The sequence below is a fragment of the Lithobates pipiens genome, unplaced genomic scaffold (assembly GCF_037356315.1).
Source record: "Lithobates pipiens isolate NorthernLeopardFrog02 unplaced genomic scaffold, aLitPip1_a1.2 Scaffold_22, whole genome shotgun sequence".
In the NCBI taxonomy this organism is placed as follows: Eukaryota; Metazoa; Chordata; class Amphibia; order Anura; family Ranidae; genus Lithobates; species Lithobates pipiens.
The window spans coordinates 55,128,365-55,146,720 of NW_027507784.1; the positions used below are offsets into that span (position 1 = coordinate 55,128,365).

At 43.5% G+C, this 18,356-nt stretch overlaps 1 protein-coding gene across 1 annotated transcript in view; it reads left to right on the top strand.

The window, feature by feature from the left end:
- Positions 1-18,356, top strand: part of ITGB6 (integrin subunit beta 6) — a 219,059-nt gene that overhangs the window by 151,201 nt on the left and 49,502 nt on the right. Inside the window, exon 10 of the mRNA XM_077447603.1 lies at positions 13,626-13,760. Within this exon, the coding sequence (XP_077303729.1) occupies positions 13,626-13,760 (135 nt within the window). The remainder of the gene's footprint in view (positions 1-13,625; positions 13,761-18,356) is intronic.

Consider the following 18,356-nt stretch of genomic DNA (forward strand, 5'->3'; position numbering starts at 1 on the left):
TGGGGGTCTAGTTCTGCTTTAAATAATTGCATGCTCTGCTAATATTATATTTATAGTATATACTGGGTTACAAACTGTTATGAGATGATCAATGATCAAGAGCCAAGCCTGGGGAAGGTCACCCTGTTTGAGAAGTCATAGTGCAAAATAAAACAGAAAAACAATCCACATTAGTCAACATTACTACTCCTGATGCACATATCTGTCATTCCCTGGACACTGGTATTTGGTGACTGCAGGAACTATTGACTGCATCAAGGTAGAAGCCTACTGGTGCCCATTTCAAAAGAGTTCACTTACTTGGACATTTTCCAGGGTGTAGACGTGTCTCACATGTATCAGCTTTGCTTTTTAAAGCACGTAAAGCCAAAAATGTAATCTCAGCATCTTCATAAGCAATAATGGGATGCTACAAGATAAATGTTACTCATTTCTGCAAGGACCCTGTCTTTGTTCTTTGCAATGGTTTGCTGTTCCCCTTGGCTAGAGATGGGTTAAAAACTCCATTATTGGACTATTTGATTTCATGGGGATTCTGATGATACAAATCGCTTCTCTGTTTAAGTGCTACAGTGGCAAAACCAATATAGATATGTTGAATCATGCGGCGTTGGTAATGAACTCAGGCCTTGTTCTTCAGAAGCCTACATTAGGCTCCATCTCTATCCTCTTCCCATCTTGGCTGTGTAATCACATTTGACATTAATGGCTGTATAATATGACACACTATTTTATCTGCAGCAGCTGGTTAATGGCCCAGACTTACAAAATAAAGCTGCCCATGACTAAGACTATTATAATGCTGTTAAGTCAGTATGAAGCCAAGGAAAAGGGGAAATTCAATTTAGCAAGGCAAGGAACGGAGAAAAGCGCAATATTATCCCATGCATGGCTCTCTATAGCGCCAAGCACCAAAGCCATAGGAGTTTGTTTTGAAGAGTTCATTAAATTAGGATGGTCACTGAAGCTCGGGACCTTGTGATGGAGCTAGTATGAAAATAAAATGATCTTTCCTTCATTTCATAGCAGTTGGCTGAAAGACTGGTTTCTAATGATATTGTCAGTACGTAGGCATGGTGCGTAGGTTTTATCTTGTAAATAGCTCTCAGGAGTTAGAATGAAAAGCCCCTCCCTTTGCTCCTCCATGATCGCCAGTGGCACAGTTAGCATAATCTAAGCCCAATGATTGATTAACATTATGAGACTTATGCAAACAGTGTAGTAAAAGGCATCATGTGTGAAAACCCTATTTCTAGCTATATCATTAACTCACTGTAGTCACTTTCGTGGCCTCTGCGCAGTGAACCTGAACTGGCTTACAATGGTTATAACAGTCCTGAATTGCAGAACATTGTAGTGCCTGTGCGTAACTGTGTTAGTATTCAAGTTGATCCTTTTGTCCCTGTAAAGACCCTAGAAATCTAAGCACAGATTAATCCCTTAATCCCTGCTTACTCTCTACACTAACTTCTACCCTCTTTCAACTTTGAGGACAGTAGAGACTCTGGCATTTAAGAGTACATGGTGTAGGCTAATTTACTTACTCTTCTGAGATACAGACCCCTTCATGTCCTTTTCTCACAACACACTGACTTCCTGGTCCAGAGAAGATACGTTTCTCTCTTTCCCACCCTCAGCAGCTCAGTTAGGCCACACCTGATGAGGCAGAGGTAGTTAAGAAATTTACCTGCTGCCAAGTAGGAGGCCCTCCAGTATCAGGACCTAGCGTGTAGGCAGTCAATCAGGGTCCTAATACCATGCGGCTTCTCAAAAAAAAAAACAACATTGTGGGGAACACCTCCTGGTTGCTACCAGAATACTACAGTTGCAGTAGAGTGGTGCTTTGTCCTTTTTATTTATTTTTTTGTCCTCCAGCTGTTTACCTGTGTTATCAAAGCTATCCTGAATTTCCTTGTGAAAGAAGCTGTTTAGGACAATGCAAGGGCCTGTGTTGTGTTTTAGTAATGCAGAGATTCTCAAGTTAGCCTGTCTGTTGTTAAAAGGTCCTATAAAGTCTATGCTATGCAGCAACGTGTTACCATGATTGAGCCATAGAGATGTTGCTGTAATGAGTCCTTGTTTGTGTAGATTTCATAATCTGTTTCCTACTACTCTTTATTGTATGCCTGCTGTTTGCCATTCGGACCCTGTTTTGCATTATTGATTCTAATTTCGGACCTGTTTAGTAAGGTTAAAGTTACTCTCTGACTGATCATTTGGCCGATTATCTATTCTGTTACAGTTTCAGCTTGGTTACGGCAGAAGTCAAGAACTCCCCTAGGCCTAGAATACAACTGGGTTTCACAGGGACACTGTGAAGACTAATACTGATACTTGGAAGTCTAAGAAAGTGTCTGCACTGCAGACAATTGATGGGGCAATGATTGATCTTGACTGTAGCAGAAGTCAAGGCCCCAAATACAGCCTGGGCCTAGTATACAAGATGGCGCCACAGAGACAATTTGAAGATTAATATGGTAGTTGGAGGTAGAAAAGAGTATCTAAACTTTAATTAATTGATGAGGAAGGGCTTTATGTTAACAAAGTGTAGAAGTTGAGGTCCTATGTAGAATATGGACCAAGGATACAAGAGGACTCAACAGGGATACTTTAAAGATTACCATTGGCACTTGGAGGTACTACACAGTATCTACATTTTAGATGACTGATGGGGCAAGGTTTTGATCTTGAAAAATGTAATATAGTGTAACTTACCAATCATTGGATGTGGTGGCTGCATTAGTCTTATTTTTCAGGCTTTTATTCCTTTATTTTCACCTGGTGATCAAAAATGTACCTCACGTCTTACGGTGGCTACATTCATTCCTGGACTGCATCTATACAGAAGTAACAAAGCTACAGTTGGACAGCACCATTGTCAATTGGTAAAGAGGATTATGTTTGGTGGACTAATAGATTAGATGGGCTTTGCATTAGTGACAAATCAAACAGAGGCTAAAATGGCAGTTTCCTTGGTTGTAAAGGAAAGGAGGATTTAGTTCCGCTTTAAAGCAGAACTATACACCAGGGACACTTTGGCCGGTCCTCTTCCAGGTTCCAATACGGTAGCTGCCAAAATTGTACACTGGGCTGTGCATGGGCATGCGATTAAAATGCTTGTAAAGCTAAGGCCGCGTACACACGGGCGGACTGTTCGCCCAACTTTGTCCGCTGAACAGTGTTTCAGCGGACAGTCCGCTCGTGTGTGGGCTTCAGCGGACAGTTTCAGCGGACAGTCTGACGAACAAAGTTTTTCGGAATTCCCGTAAGACAGTCCGCTGAAACTTGGTTTGAGCGGACAGTCCGCTCGTGTGTAGGCTTGTTCGACAAACTAAGTCTCGCGCATGCTCAGAAAGAATTTACACGGCGAAGGTTGCATTGCAGTGTATAGGACGTCGTTTTTCTAGTCCCGTCGTACGTGCCGTTCACGTCATCGCGCACGCTTTCAGCGGACTGTTCGTTCATCGTGTGTGGTAAAGTCCGTTCATGCAAATTTTAAGTGGACTGTTTGTCGTACTGTTTGACGAACAAAGTTGGGCAAACAGTCCGCCCGTGTGTACGCGGCCTAAAAGATCTTGTAGCCTAATGCATTATCTGCATTCAGGGAAATTTTTTTTTCGAAATTGTAACATCTGAATACTGTGTGTGTTTGGGCCGTGCACCCGCACCTCACAGATTCAAATTGGGAGCAACACCTGTGTCTGTGCAGTGGCTGCATCCCATTGGTATGATAGGGATGGGGAAGTCAAAATCTGTATACCCATTCCAGGTCAGTGGCTCTAACAAAAAGTGGACCTGTTGGATAAACATGGCAGCTGGACAACTGGCATTTTTAGAAAAGGACAGTAATGACCACCAACATACTCTCCCAGTACAATTTGTTTTCTCTGTGGGGTGCATCAGTTGTTTTTTTTTTATCAACTCAGCAGTAAAACATATAGTACTAAGTGCTTAATAATTCTGGGTGACAGGTATACATCTAAAACAGATGGAGTGAGTAATTACTTTTCAAAATGTTTGTGGAGTGAGCAATAATGACACATAATTCCACAGTGCGAGTCACGGCTTGGCTCCAGCATGCCCTTTCTCTGTGAATGTGTCAGAGGACAAGTGCAGTGTTATTCAAACACTAAATATACTTTTCTGACACAATTGAAAGTTTAAGTGGCACTAAACTTCTATTCAAGTATGTACTCTTAACTCAAAATAGTACCTTCTATTGCTCTCAGCCTCCTCCAGATTGTTTTCTGCTCTGATCTGTTTACTGTTTAAGTTGGCTACGTTCAATCTCCAAGTCCCACTATGGCAGTGGCGGCTGGTGCTGTATACTATGGGGGGGGGGGCAACGGATGTCTTGTTTGCCGTCCCCCCAAAATATACAGCCCCAGCCGCCACTGTCCTAGTCTATCTCTGAAGGGTGTCTAAGTTCCTACATAAAGTGGGACTATGGGGATGGAACATAGCCAACCTAAAACAGTAAGTCAGATCACAGCGGAAAAAATAAAAAAATAAAAATGAATCTGGAGGAGGCTGAGAGTAATAGAAGGAACTTTTTTGAATTAAGAGTATATACTTGAATATAATTTTGTTTTTTTTAGTTTATTGTTACTTAAACCCCCCCCCCCCCCCCCCCCGGTCAGTCCATCCGTCCGTCGTTCTCCCGTCCCCCCACCAGCCCCATTGTCATGCCGAAGTCTTGTAATTAGGCTGTGAAACTCAGTTTTTCTACTGTTCTGACTCAACTACAAGGCCATAAGCTTATCTCCAGCTTCATATAGGGCTTATACAACCTGGTGATCTATTTATCCTTTGCATCAATTCAGACAGCTTAACTCGATGAATAAACTCACATGTTGAGGAGACAGATAACGAAGCCTTTCAAATGTTCCGTTTCATGAAGGATACTCATAGGTAGAAAAACATTGATGTCGTTAGCCACATGGAAAGATGATTACAGCATGGTGGAATATTGAGCAATGGTACCAGAGAGGAGGATGGGGAGGGGGTATACAAAAGTACAGTGGTAGAGAGAGTTCAGCTTAGACAGAAGAACACAGCTTAAAGACATACAGCAATGATAAACCAAGTTATGAACACAGATAAATGATAATAAATCACATAGCAGTTGATTTACTAAAGGCAAATCCACTTTGCAATACAAGTGCACTTGGAAGTGCAGTCACTGAAGGTCTGAGGGGAAGATCTGAGTGCACTTGTAGTTTAACGTGGATTTGCCTTTAGTTAATCAACACCATAGTGTAACACAACAATGAGCACAGGAGTGATCCATACTAGAGGAATCGGTGAGGGGATCAATACGGGAGAATCGGAGCAGCAGGGGGTCTATTTTAAAAAGCTAAATCCTCCTGTGGCAGGGGATTTGTACTCTGGGGATTAGCTGGATTACTCCCGGTATGCAGTGTGTGGCAGGGCACAGTCAGCCCCTTTTCCCCTTTAGGGGTCATTTGCCCTGCACACACTTGTTCACTGACTCTGGGTGACCGGGATCTAAGGGTGACTCTGGGGACCCTGATGTAAGGGGGGCTGTGGGGACCCTGCAGTAAAGCTGAGGAATCCAAGGGTCCCTGATGTAAGGGGAAGACTCTAAGTCACTTGATATTAGAGGGGGTGACTCTGGGAACCCTGATGTAGGGGAGGACACTGATGTAGAGGGAGGACTAGAAGGGAGAATCTGATGGGGATTCTTGATGTAAGGGCTTGGATCTCATGTGAACAGACAGACTTGTCCTGCTGCTGTGCTCTACACATTCTTTTGTATGTTACTCTGACTCCTGCATTCTATACATTGTGTTGTACATTACATAGTCTTGACCAAAATGTTCATTGTCCCAACAGTTGCTGGTTTTGATTAAATTCTTCTTTAAGGTAGGCTCAGACAACATGATCACTTTTCGTGTGCAAAAAATCAAAATGATCCTCCTTTTTGAGGTTTTTGTATATCTGTGAGACTGTCACTTTTGACTTAGTAAGTAGGAGTATTTTGCGGGTACAATGACTGTGGTATATGTATGGAAAGTATACAGCGACTAGGCACAGATTCTGTTTAATCGCCCCCTTTAAGCTCCTCCCACTGTTGCCTCACATACTGACCCTTGAACTCTGTCTTGCCTACTACTGACCCCTGTCTTCTGCCCTTCTGACTGCATACACTGCCATACATAATGCTGAACCCTATCCTCTACCCTGCTGACCCCCTCTACACTGCCTCGCTGACCTCTCATCCTCTGCCCTCCTGACATATTTACTGCACCCCCATATCAGACAGGCTGGATCTGGCCCTTTTTTCCACCAAAATATCTCTCTGAAGCCCTTAATTCTGGGTTCCAAATGAGAAATGATGAATTCAGAGAGGACTGTAAGTTAGTCCTCTTCTTTCTGATTGGATTATCCAGAACCCCTTACCCTGCACAGGTAAAACCCATGAGTACACCAACTGTACACCAAAATCACCCCCCCTTAAAGAGACCATAATCCAAATATAGATTAAATATAACATCTGTCCCTTGGTGGGCTGTACATGATACATCAAAGGAGCTAAGCGCAGCTTATAAATACTACACATTTACAGGGCAATTGACACTTATTTCTCTTCGCATTTATCTTTATATAGATCATAAATTTAGGTTTAGTACATTATAAGTCACAATGTCATAGTCTGATCTATAGATGTGTGGGTGTTAGTAAGAATTATTTCCACAATTTGTGATTCGTTTTGTTTGTTTTGGAGAATTATGTGTTAAGTCAAAGTAAAGCCATACAAAAGGAAACTCCTGAAAGCACATAAGTCTCCTACACTGAGAGTTTGCTGAGGTTTCTATAAACAGTAGTAAATTCTCCTCGGCAGTCAGCTGCAGTGTCCTAGGGCCTTGGATTGTCAATGAGCTTCTGGGTTTACAAGCCGAAGCTTGTCTGAGATTCTTTCATTACAGGTCTTTCATCCAGAAACCAAACATAGGTTGTGCAAAGCTAAAGCTGGACTCTAGGCAGACAGAAAAGCTCCAAATATACAACTCTGTCATCATTGGGTTCACACTTCTACCTCTACATTTGCATCCTTTATTAATGCTTTTTTTTTCAATTTTTCGTTTTTCATTCCATTTTCTTGTGTTTTTTATGAGCTCCCATTGAAATCTATAGCCTCCGATGGGAAATGTGTGATGACTGGCTGTTGGCAGTAAATCCGACCGTGTGAATGCTCCATCAGACAATTGTTGTCGGATTTTCCACGGACAAATGTTGGCTAGCATGTTTTAAAATTTTCCGCAAACAAATGTCTGTTGTCGGATTTTCCGAGTGTGCGTACGCAAGACCGTCGGACAAAAGTCCAAAGTACAAACACGCATGTTCAGAAGCAAGGACGAGCCAGAAGCAGTTGGTCTTCTAAACTAGCATTCGTAATGGAGAATTAACATTCATGACGGGGCAAATTATGAAATCTCGAAACGCAGGAAATCGGTCACAGCCAGTGAAACTAGGAAACTTCCTCTCCGAAACTCGGGCAGTCACCTGCGGAGTCCCTCAAGGCTCTCCGTTGTCACCCGTTCTCTTCAACATTTACATTCGCCCACTCCTTCAAATCATCAGATGCTCAGATCTCTGCTTCCACTCTTACGCTGACGACACGCAACTTTATTTCTGGATCAATGGAAAAAAAGATCACCAACAACAACTTGAAAACTGCCTCAAATCAATAGAGGACTGGATGACCACCAACTCCCTCCAGCTGAACTAATCAAAGACAGAGCTTCTTATCTTACACCCAAATCATAAGCCCGCAACCAAAACCTCCCGGTCTCCACCAACCGTCTTTGGGCAGACTATCTCCCCAAAGACCAAAGCGAAGAGTCTCGGGGTTATTTTAGACGCACAAATGTCAATGGATGCGCAAATAGGATCTGTAGTCAGTCGATCTCACCATCTGCTGCGCATGCTTCGCAGACTCATCCCTTTTATCCCAAAGAATGACAAAGCAGTGGTAGTTGGAACAATCATTAATTCACGACTGGACTACGCAAACTCGCTTTACATAGGATTACCACAATATCAACTTGCGCGATTACAACTGATCCAAAACACGGCGGCAAGGCTGATAACAGGAAAAAAACCCTGGCAATCCATTTCTCCTTCACTGAGGAGCTTACATTGGCTAACCGTAAAAAATCGGATCACGTTCAAGACCCTTTGCCTCACCCACAAATGCGTGCATAGAGAAGCTCCGCAATACCTAATGGAGAAAATAAATCATTACACACCAAACCGCAGTCTTCGATCAGCCAACAAAAACCTCCTCCTTGTGCCCAAAGCCCGGTATAAATCCAAGGGTGATCGGAGATTCGCTGTCCAAGGGCCTCGGCTATGGAATGCTCTACCAATCAACATCCGCCTGGAAGAAAATCACCTGGCTTTTAGGAAAAAACTCAAGACCTTCCTCTTTTAGCAGATGATCAAAGCTCGCCACAGCGCCTAGAGGCGATTCAGTTCGCATTGTGCGCTATACAAGTATTTCATTCATTCATTCATTCAGCGCACATTCTCTTCTTCTTTAATGGGATAATAATGACGCTGCTATGCTGGTGATACTGATGGAGTTATTGCAAACACATTTTCAAGGGCTTTTTTTTCTAGTGATATCAAGAATAATATTACTATGCTTTTTTTATTTATTTTTTGGGTTACCACAATGCCATTATCCAGTAGTTTTTAAAATCAAAGATACAACTGTGTTGGTGTCCCTTGTCCATTTTACATTGTATTTTTTAAATGTACCTGGCTACTGCCAAACTGTCATTTTGAAGTAAAACAAATAGCCAAGTAATCTACACAATTGTGTTATTGTGCATTAAAAAAAGAAAATAAATACAATTAGACATGCTATCTGCCAATAGAACTTAACCAAAAAAATCTAATCAGTATTCAACCAAAAAAATAATATCAAAGCAATAACTCCAAGGTCAATAATAAATAACACGCTATCTCCTTCGATTCCGCAACATGGCTGGTTGACGAACGGCCACTCAGAAACTGAAAAGAAAATGAAAAGTGCGAATCAACGCTAACCAAAATTCTACTGACATGGAACTAGCAGAAGGTGCCCAAAGGGTGGCGCTAGGGAGCTGAAAAATTACGCAGTACGTTTGTAATTGTTGGCCAACAATTGTGTGGCCGTGTTTATGCAAGTTTGGCCTAACGCCCTTCGGACAAAAGTCCATGGTTTTGTTGGCCAACAATCCGATCGTGTGTACGAGGCTTCAGAGTCCAAAAATAGAGCAAAAGAAGAACCTGCACTTTTTTTCCAAGTCGCTCAGAAGCAAGTTGCATAGGTGTGAACGGGGCCCACATGGAAAAACAGGGGGTTCACACGTGTGATTTGTCACGTTTCAGTCACCTCAGGACAATGCGTGACAGTAGTTTATGGGTCCCATTCAAACCTAAGCAACACACTTCCATACAACCTGGCAAACAGTGCAGGTTCTTCTTTCGGTGAAACCTAGTGCATCTCTGGCTTGACTTGAAAGTACAGATGCGCAAGTGTGAACCTAGCCTCCTTCTTTACATTGAATTGCTTCTTCCCCTCTCCTGTAACAAAATCACTTTTTATTTTATTTTTTTATTTTTTTTAGAAAAGCAGACTTTCTTGCCTAAGCAAGGATGACCTAGCCCCAGCTGCCCATAACCTCCTGAAATACTCATGTCATACATCCCAGGTGGTTGCGAGCAGCGGGGGTAATATGTTCCACACTGCACATGTGCAGGGCAATCCATGCAACATCACATGTTTTGCTGTGCATAATCGGGGGGCCAGCTACCAAAACTCAGGAGAGGCAGCCAGACCCCTGATGACGTAAGCAGAGGAGATGACAGGGCAGGACTCAGCATGTAGCATTGGAGTGGCAGGTTACACTAGGCAAGGCTGGCTTCGCTAGGCGTGTGAGTATGTTTTTTTTAAAGTGGTTGTAAAGCCTTAAAGTTTTTTTCTTTAATGCATTCTATGCATTAAGGGAAAAAACACTCTATGCTCCAGAGCCCCCCAGACCCCCCCCCCTTTATCTTACCTGAGCCCGATTCGATTCAGAGATGTGCACGAGTGCAGCGGCTCCAGCCACTATCTCTCTCCTCATTGGACAGATAGCAGCAGGATGCAATGAACGCAGCAGCAGGAATCCACACGGGTGCCCCCATGGAAAGCAGGTTTCCGTGAGGGCACCCGATGAAGAGGAGGAGCCTGGAGCACCAGTGGGGGGACACCAGAAGAAGAGGATCGGGGCTGTATAGTATAGGCAAGTCTGTTGTTTTGATTTTTTTTTTAAAGTTTACAACCACTTTAAGGACAACCCAGCTAACAGGGCAAAAAGTACCTACATAAGTAAGTATGTACATTTGACCTGATATCAGCCTTATGCAGTCCCTGTACAGCAGAGATCCAACTGGGAAAGAGAAAAAAACAGCACAAGCAGTCAATCAATTTGTGGCCAGTTTAAGGCTGTGCAGCAGTAAAGGCTGCATTTAGATTGGGTGCCATAAAAAAAGCTCCGGCACAGATCATTGTAACAACCAATCAGTTTAAGGCTCGGTTTACACTGCAGCGACTTTGGGATCCGACTTGTGAGACCCCAAGTCATGTGACATGTGAAATCCCATGTTAGTCAATGAGAGCTGTATTAAGTAGCACTGCTGAAGTTGCTCCGACTTTAGAAAAGGTTCCTGTAGTACTTTGATCCAACTTTGACACAACTTCAATGCCACAGAGTGTAAAAGTAATTTCAAAGTCACATCAAAGTCTTATTAAAGTCTGATTCTAAAGTTGCACTGAAAGTTGCTTTGGAGTCTACTTAGCATGAACTGAGCCTTAATCTCTAAACTACACTAGAAATTGAAGTATTGAATTATGGAAATCCCAATTTATTATTACAAAACCGTTCATGGCTTAAAGGGGTTATAAAGGTTTGCGTTTTTTCACCTTAATGCATCCTATGCATCAAGGTAAAAAAACATCCAACATTACCGCCCCCCCAGGCCCCTGTTTTACTTACTTGAGCCCGTTCACCTGCTGCGCTTGCCCCCGATGTCCTCTTCGCCGCTCAGCCTGGCCGTTGATTGGCTAGAGTGGATGAATTGACATTGGCTCGTGCTGCTGTCAATCATATCCAATGACCCGGTGTGCCGGGGGCGGGGGCCGAGTGCTACAGTGAGCGGCTATAGCCACCAACCATATCACGGAAGCTCACATGAAGGTGGTTAGTTCTTGTGGGGAGGAGCTGAGACAGCCGCCCAAGGGACCCCAGAAGACCAGGTTCAGGGCCACTCTGTGCAAAACGAGCTGCACAGTGGAGGTAAGTATAACATGTTTGTTCTTTAAAAAAAAAAAATTGTCTTTACAACCACTTTAATGACAAATTGACTGAGTTGCTTGGTTTTAGGTTAATGCATATAGTTATGTCATTGTTTTACAAAAATGCAAAGCAAAACAATACATAAAAATCAAATTTTCACCATATTGAAAGGTGATTAACCACTTGACCACTGGGCACTTAAACACCCTTAATAACCAGACCAATTTTCAGCTTTCAGTGCTCTCACAATTTGAATGACAATTACTCGGTCATGCAACACTGTACCCATCTGAAATTTTCGTCCTTTTTTTCCCACAAATAGAGCTTTCTTTTGGTGGTATTTGATCACCTCTGCGTTTTTTATTTTTTGTGCTATTAATGAAAAAATACCGAAAATTTTGTAAAAAAAAGCATTTTTCTTCATTTCTATTAAAATTTTTTGCAAATAAGTAATTTTTCTTCATAAATTTGGCCAAAAATGTATACTGCTAAATGTCTTTAGTAAAAATAACCCAAATTAGTGGATATTATTTATTCTGCGTGAAAGTTATAGGGTCTACAAGCTATGGTGCCAATCACTGAAAATGTATCAATTTGATCACAGCTGATGTACTGACAGTCTATCTCATTTCTGGAGACCCTAACAAGCCAGTAATGTACAAAAACCCCCCAAATGACCCCTTTTTGGAAAGTAGACATTCCAAGGTATTTAGTACGTGGCACGGTTAGTTTTTTGAAGTTGTAATTTTTTCCCACAATTCTTTGCAAAATAAAGATTTTTTTTATTTTAATTTTTTTTCACACCAAATTGTCATTTTACCAGGCTATTTCTCTCACACGGCATATACATTCCACAAATGAAACCCCAAAATACATTCTGCTGCTCCTCCTGAGTACGGTGATACCACATGTGTTAGACTTTTACACAGCCTGGCCACATACACAAGTCCAACATTGAAGTAGCAACTTCAGGCGTTCTAGGAGCATAAATTACACATCTAATACCTCAACCACCTATTACACTTATGAAGGCCCTGGAGCACCAGGACAATGGAAACGCCCACAAAGTGACCCCATTTTGGAAAGCTAACACCCAGGTGGGCACTGATGGGCACAGGTGGGCACTGATGGACACAGGCGCCACTGATGGACACAGGCGGCACTGATGGACACAGGCGGCACTGATGGGGCACTGATGGGCGCAGGTGGCACTGATGGGCGCAGGTGGCACTGATGGGCACAGGTGGCACTGATGGGCACTATAGTGACTTTGGTGGCACTGGTGTGGCTCTGGTGGCACTGATTAGCACACAGATGGCACTGGTGGGCACAGGCGGCACTGGTGGGCACAGGCGGCACTGGTGGGCACAGGCGGCACTGGTGGGCACAGACGGCACTGATGTGGCACTGCAGTGGCGCAGATGAGCACTGATGGGCACAGATGGGCACAGGTGGCACTGATGGGCACAGGTGGCACTGATGGGCACAGGTGGCACTGATGGGCACAGGTGGCACTGGTGTGGCACTGGTGTGGCACTGGTATGGCACTGGTATGCACTGTAGTGGCACTGGTATGCACTGGTATGCACTGGGGTGGCACTGGGGTGGCTCTGCTGGCACAGAGGTGGCACAGAGGTGGCACAGAGGTGGCACAGAGGTGGCAAAGGTGGCACAGGTCGCACAGGTGGCACAGATGTGGCACAGGTGATAGATGGCACTGGTCTGTCACTGGTCTGGCACTGTTCTGGCACTGTTGTGGCACTATTTGGGCACTGCTGGGCACTGCTGGGCACTCACGGTTATCTTTTATTTTCACTGGGATGTTCTCCTCTCCTCTCACGCTGCATCGGTGTGAGGAGAGGAGACTGATGACCTTAGCTTGACCCGGCAAGCCGAATTGTTTACATTTGTGATCGCTCCGTCATTGGACGGAGCGATCACGTGGTAAAGGACCGCTGCCATTGGTCCTTTACCGCGATCCGTGTTGCGCCGGGTCCCGTGAACTCGGCGAGCACGGATGTTCCGGCGTGCGCGCCCCAGGGGGGCGCGCACGAACGATTCTCCGGGAGGCCGTTAATTAACGGCCTCTTAGAGATAGCAAACCGACCTATAGCCGTTAATCGGCTATAGGCCGGTTATTAAGTGGTTAAAGCTGGCATGACTCACGGAGCACTTTAAGGGGACTTAAGAGATTGCTGACATCTTGGCAGAAAATCGGCTAAATGTTAATGTTGGAGTGTTAGCAATATTGCTGAATCATTTCTCTGTTTTCAGGAACTGAGGTCGGAAATTGAGCTTGAAGTATCTGGAGACACCGACGGACTTAACCTCTTCTTCACCGCACACTGTAACAACGAAACATCCACCCCAAACAGCAGGCGGTGCCAGCAAATTAAAGTTGGGGACAGAGTGAGTACTATAATAAAAAATGTTTATATATATATATATATATATATATATATATATATATATTAAGATATATTATATAAATTTTAGAAAGGGAGTTCTTAGAGGGCCTTTTATTCATAGTTAAAGTTAGTTTGCATGAAGTCGATGATCCCTGGGAGAGTTGATCTAGAAGTATTATTAATGTATACTTATTTTCAGTATTTTAAAAATTACAGATTAGATTAGAGTTCAGATTGCAAGCTAATCTCTGAAATCTGACCACATGTAATCCATTCTCAGAAATAAAGGTCAGTCCATCCCTAACATGATGTGTGTTTGGCTAGATATCAGCAGGCTCATTCACATTTTACTTGTATCATTCTGGAACTACACTGGAACTACACTGTTGCCAGCTCTGCTCACCTGTCACAGCCATTACAAAGGGGGCGCTCGCTAACATTGTTATTTTTAATTAGACCCTATTCACACAGAGTCGTTTTCAGGCGCTACAGCGCTAAAAATAGAGCCTGCATAGGCCTGCCGAGGGCTTTCACACTGGGGTGCTGCGCTGGCAGGGTGTCACAAAAAGTCCCGCCAGCAGCTTCTTTGCAGCGGTGGAGCACCGCTCCTCCACCGCTCTTTCCCATTGAAAACAATGGGGCAGATCCGCCATACTGTCAGCAAAGCGCTACTGTCAGCAAAGCGCCACTGCAGCGGTGTTTTGCAGGTGGATTTAACACCTTTTAGGCCACTAGCGGGGGGGTTAAAACCACCCCCCCCCCCCAGCAGCCGAATAGTCCCACTAAAACAACGGTAATGCGATGCTAAAAGTAGCACCACTTTACCGCTGATGCCTGGGGTGGCTCAGTGTGAAACGGGTCTTATGGATGAGCTACGGTTTGAGCTGTACTCAGATCAACCACAATCCACAGGAAACTGTCACATGATAGCACCTTTTCTTCAAGTCAAACCCGAACACTTTAGCGGCGCACAGATTTTTTCTTTTTTTGTTATATAAACTATACATATATTTTGCTATTAAATAACATTTCTAATCATATGAAGTTAATACCAAGAGTCCCCCTTTACATCAGAGTCCACAGAGTTCTCCTTTTACATTTGACAGTTCCCATTCACTGTAAGGAAGGACTCTGCAGACTCTGATGAAACGGAGAATTCTGGGTACTCTAACATAAGGAATGCTCTGGGAACTCTGAGCTAAGGGGGAACACTGAGAACTCTGATGTACGGAGAGGACTCTGATGTAAGGGGGAACGCTGTGGCTTTGGTGTAAAGGAGAACACTGATGTAAGGGGTGCTCTGAGAACCCTGATTTACTCACACAGAGGCAGGAGAGAGAAGGGGGGAGACTTCAGTCACAGACAGGGATGGATGATGAGCTCACTTACCCCTTGGCAGTCAGCATCTCTAATCCAGATGTCTCGGAGGCTGCTGGACTTCAAATTTCCAGCCCCCACTTTCCTTTCCGAGGCACATCCCTGGGGATTGGAGTGTGGGCAGAGGAGTAAGGGCAGGTGGAAGAGGTGCAGATCGAGCCCTCGCTCCTCTCCCATCTGTACGTGTATTTGAGGAGGGGATTGTTAATACAGGGGATCCCCGGGTTACAAGCAAGATAGGGACTGTAGGTTTGTTCTTAAGTTGAATCTGTTTGTAAGTCGGAACAGGTACATTTTTTAAGTGTAGCTCCAGTCAAAAAAATCAATTTTTAAGCTTTTTGGATAACATAGGGAAGAGTGATCACCACTGTAACATTTGTTTAGCTGTCTGTGCCCCTGTACAGAAGACTTCACCTCACTTTCTGTCCCAATGATAATTGGATTTTGAAAATTTTGGGCTGTTAGGGAAACAAGGATTGGTGATAAAGCATCAGTGGAGGCACCTTTTTCCCATATTAACTCTTACAGGAGAGAATTTCCCTTCCTAGCCGTAGATTTCCTCTCACTTCCTGTTATCTCCCTCCATTTGTAAGTAGGAGTCGTTTGTAAGTCAGATGTTTGTAAGTAGGGGACCCCCTGTAATGGCTTTGGGCAGTGTGAAAGAGAGTGTAACAGACCCTCTCAGCTTACACAACTGCAGCCAGCAACCCTTCTGGGAAGCCAAAGCCCAGTCTGAATAATGTATGCGGGTTTCAGGCAGTCTAAAACCCGGACGCCTGATGCCAAACCCAAGCTGTTCGGGTGAATCCTGGACAGATGGCAACCCTAGATAGCAGGCCTCTAGCCCTATAAGCTGCAGCCATTCCCTATTCCATAGCCACAAGTAACAAAATGGTGACGTCATTGGTATATACCTGGATCATGTTATTGATAATTATGGCCATGAGGTTAGAATTGGTCAATGGTGTCACCAACATCCCTGCCTCTTTGTTATGTGTGGCTGCAGGGCAGAGAATTTACACAGCCACGGCTTATTGGGCCGGCGGCCTGCTATCATGTGACTGTTTCCTGCCAATTTCAAGTCAAATTGTGTTCTGCCCAAAACTTAGCTCATCCTTACTTTTAATGTAGCTTAGGTTATTAAAAAAATTTGTAGGTGGAGGGATACTCGGTAAGTAGATGGAGCAAAGCTATCATCCAGATCTTTGTAGATCACAAAAAAAAAACAGTAAGTGATTCAGCACACCACCATCTATTCTATAAGGTGCAAATCCTGAGGTCTGGTTCACACCTATGCATTTTTTAGTGCGTTTTCAGTTTTGCAGAAACACACTACAGTCCATTTAACGTGGTTCCCTATGGGTCACGTTCACATCTGTGCATTATATGGAAAAGGCCGTTTTTTTTTTTTTCTGTTTTTTGGTTCCATAGACTTCAATGGTTTAAAAATGCTTATTAAAAAAAAAAATGCACCTGCAGTATACAAACTGCAACCTGCACAAGTGGGAATCGGGCCTAAGAATGTATTTCTTTTGTTTGCTCCATTTTTTTGGCTGATTAACCACTTCCGGCCTGCCACGCGCCTATATATGTCCTAAGTTTGAAGAGTAATATCGTTGTTATGACAGCAGCTAGCCGTCATAACCCTGGTATCCTCTTCTTCAGCCGGCAGTCTGCTTTTCGATTAGAGTAATCTCTGCAGGGGATTCGCCGTGAGATCACTTTTATCAGCGGCGGGAGAGGGGCCCCTTCTCCCGCCATGCTCCGGTGCCCTCTGCCGCTTACCAGAGCCGTCGGCTGTGGTGGAAGTGATTGGATGTTATCCTTTGCTGGGTATGGAGACGAGTGAGGGGAAGATGGCCCCCACCCGTCTCCATAACATTGTAGGGCAGAAGCGACGTCAAAATGTCACTTCCACCCATAACTCTAAAATGGCTTTATTTATTTATTTATTTTACCCCAGATGTCATATTTAAGAGGTCCGGTCATGCTTTTTTTCTATTACAAGGGATGTTTACATTCCTTGTAATAGGAATAAAAGTGGCACAATATATATATTTTTTAAAAACAGTGTAAAAATAAAAGGTAAAATAAATAAGAAAAGTTTTTTTTTTTTTTTAAACGTGCCCCATCCCGCCGAGCTCGTGTGCAGAAGCGAATGAATACGTGAGTAGCGTTCACATATGAAAATGGTGTTCAAACCTCACATGTGAGGTATCGCCGCGATCATTAGAGCGAGAGCAATAATTCTAGACCTCCTCTGTAACTCAAAACATGCAACCTGTAGAATTTTTTAATCGTCGCCTATGGAGATTATTAAGGGTAAAAGTTTGCCGCCATTCCACGAGCGGGCGCAATTTTGAAGCATGACATGTTTGGTATCAATGTACTCGGTGTAAAATTATCTTTCTTAATCTAAAAAAAAAATTGGGTTAACTTTACTGTTGTTTTAATTCAAAAAAGTGTATTTTTTCCAAAAAAAGTGGGCTTGTAAGACCGTTGCGCGAAAGTATTGCAACGACCACCATTTTATTCTCTAGTGTGTTAGGAGAAAAAAAAAGTATAATGTTTGGGGGTTCTAAGTAATTTTTTAGCAAAAAAAAACTGTTTTTAACTTGTAAACAGCACATCTCAAAAACAGGCTTGGTCCTTAAGTGGTTAAATATTTCATTGGAAGCATTTTTGTCATACCTGTTCTAACAATGCAAAAAATAGCTGTTGGCCCCACTTGAAATCCATTGAGCTTGTAACTTTTTCTGCAGTTTTATCTTTAGTAGCGCTACCTGCCCTGAGCAGCTCACCTAGTGTCAGAAAGATGAGGAGAGGGGGGTTTCAAACAGTAGTTGGTTGCCTAGGGTGACAACGATTCAAGAGAATGCAGCCGCCACATCTAAGGACTGCTTAGCTGTAATAGGTGACATTTGTGTTCTTTTCTTTAGATACATTTTAAAGAGAATTTGTCGAGATAGTACATTTATTTATATGAAAAGTATGACTTTTTAGCTAGAGACAAGATTAGTAAAAGTAATGCCCCGTACACACGAGCGGACTTTTCGACATCCAAACTCCGACGGACTGAGTCCGTCAGACTATCCGATCGTGTGTGGGCTGCAACGGACTTTAGCTTCGCTAAAGTCTGACGGACTTTAGAAATGAAGCATGCTTCAAATTTTCCCGACGGAACTCCGCCGGACCCGGTCCCCTTCGAATAATTCGCTCG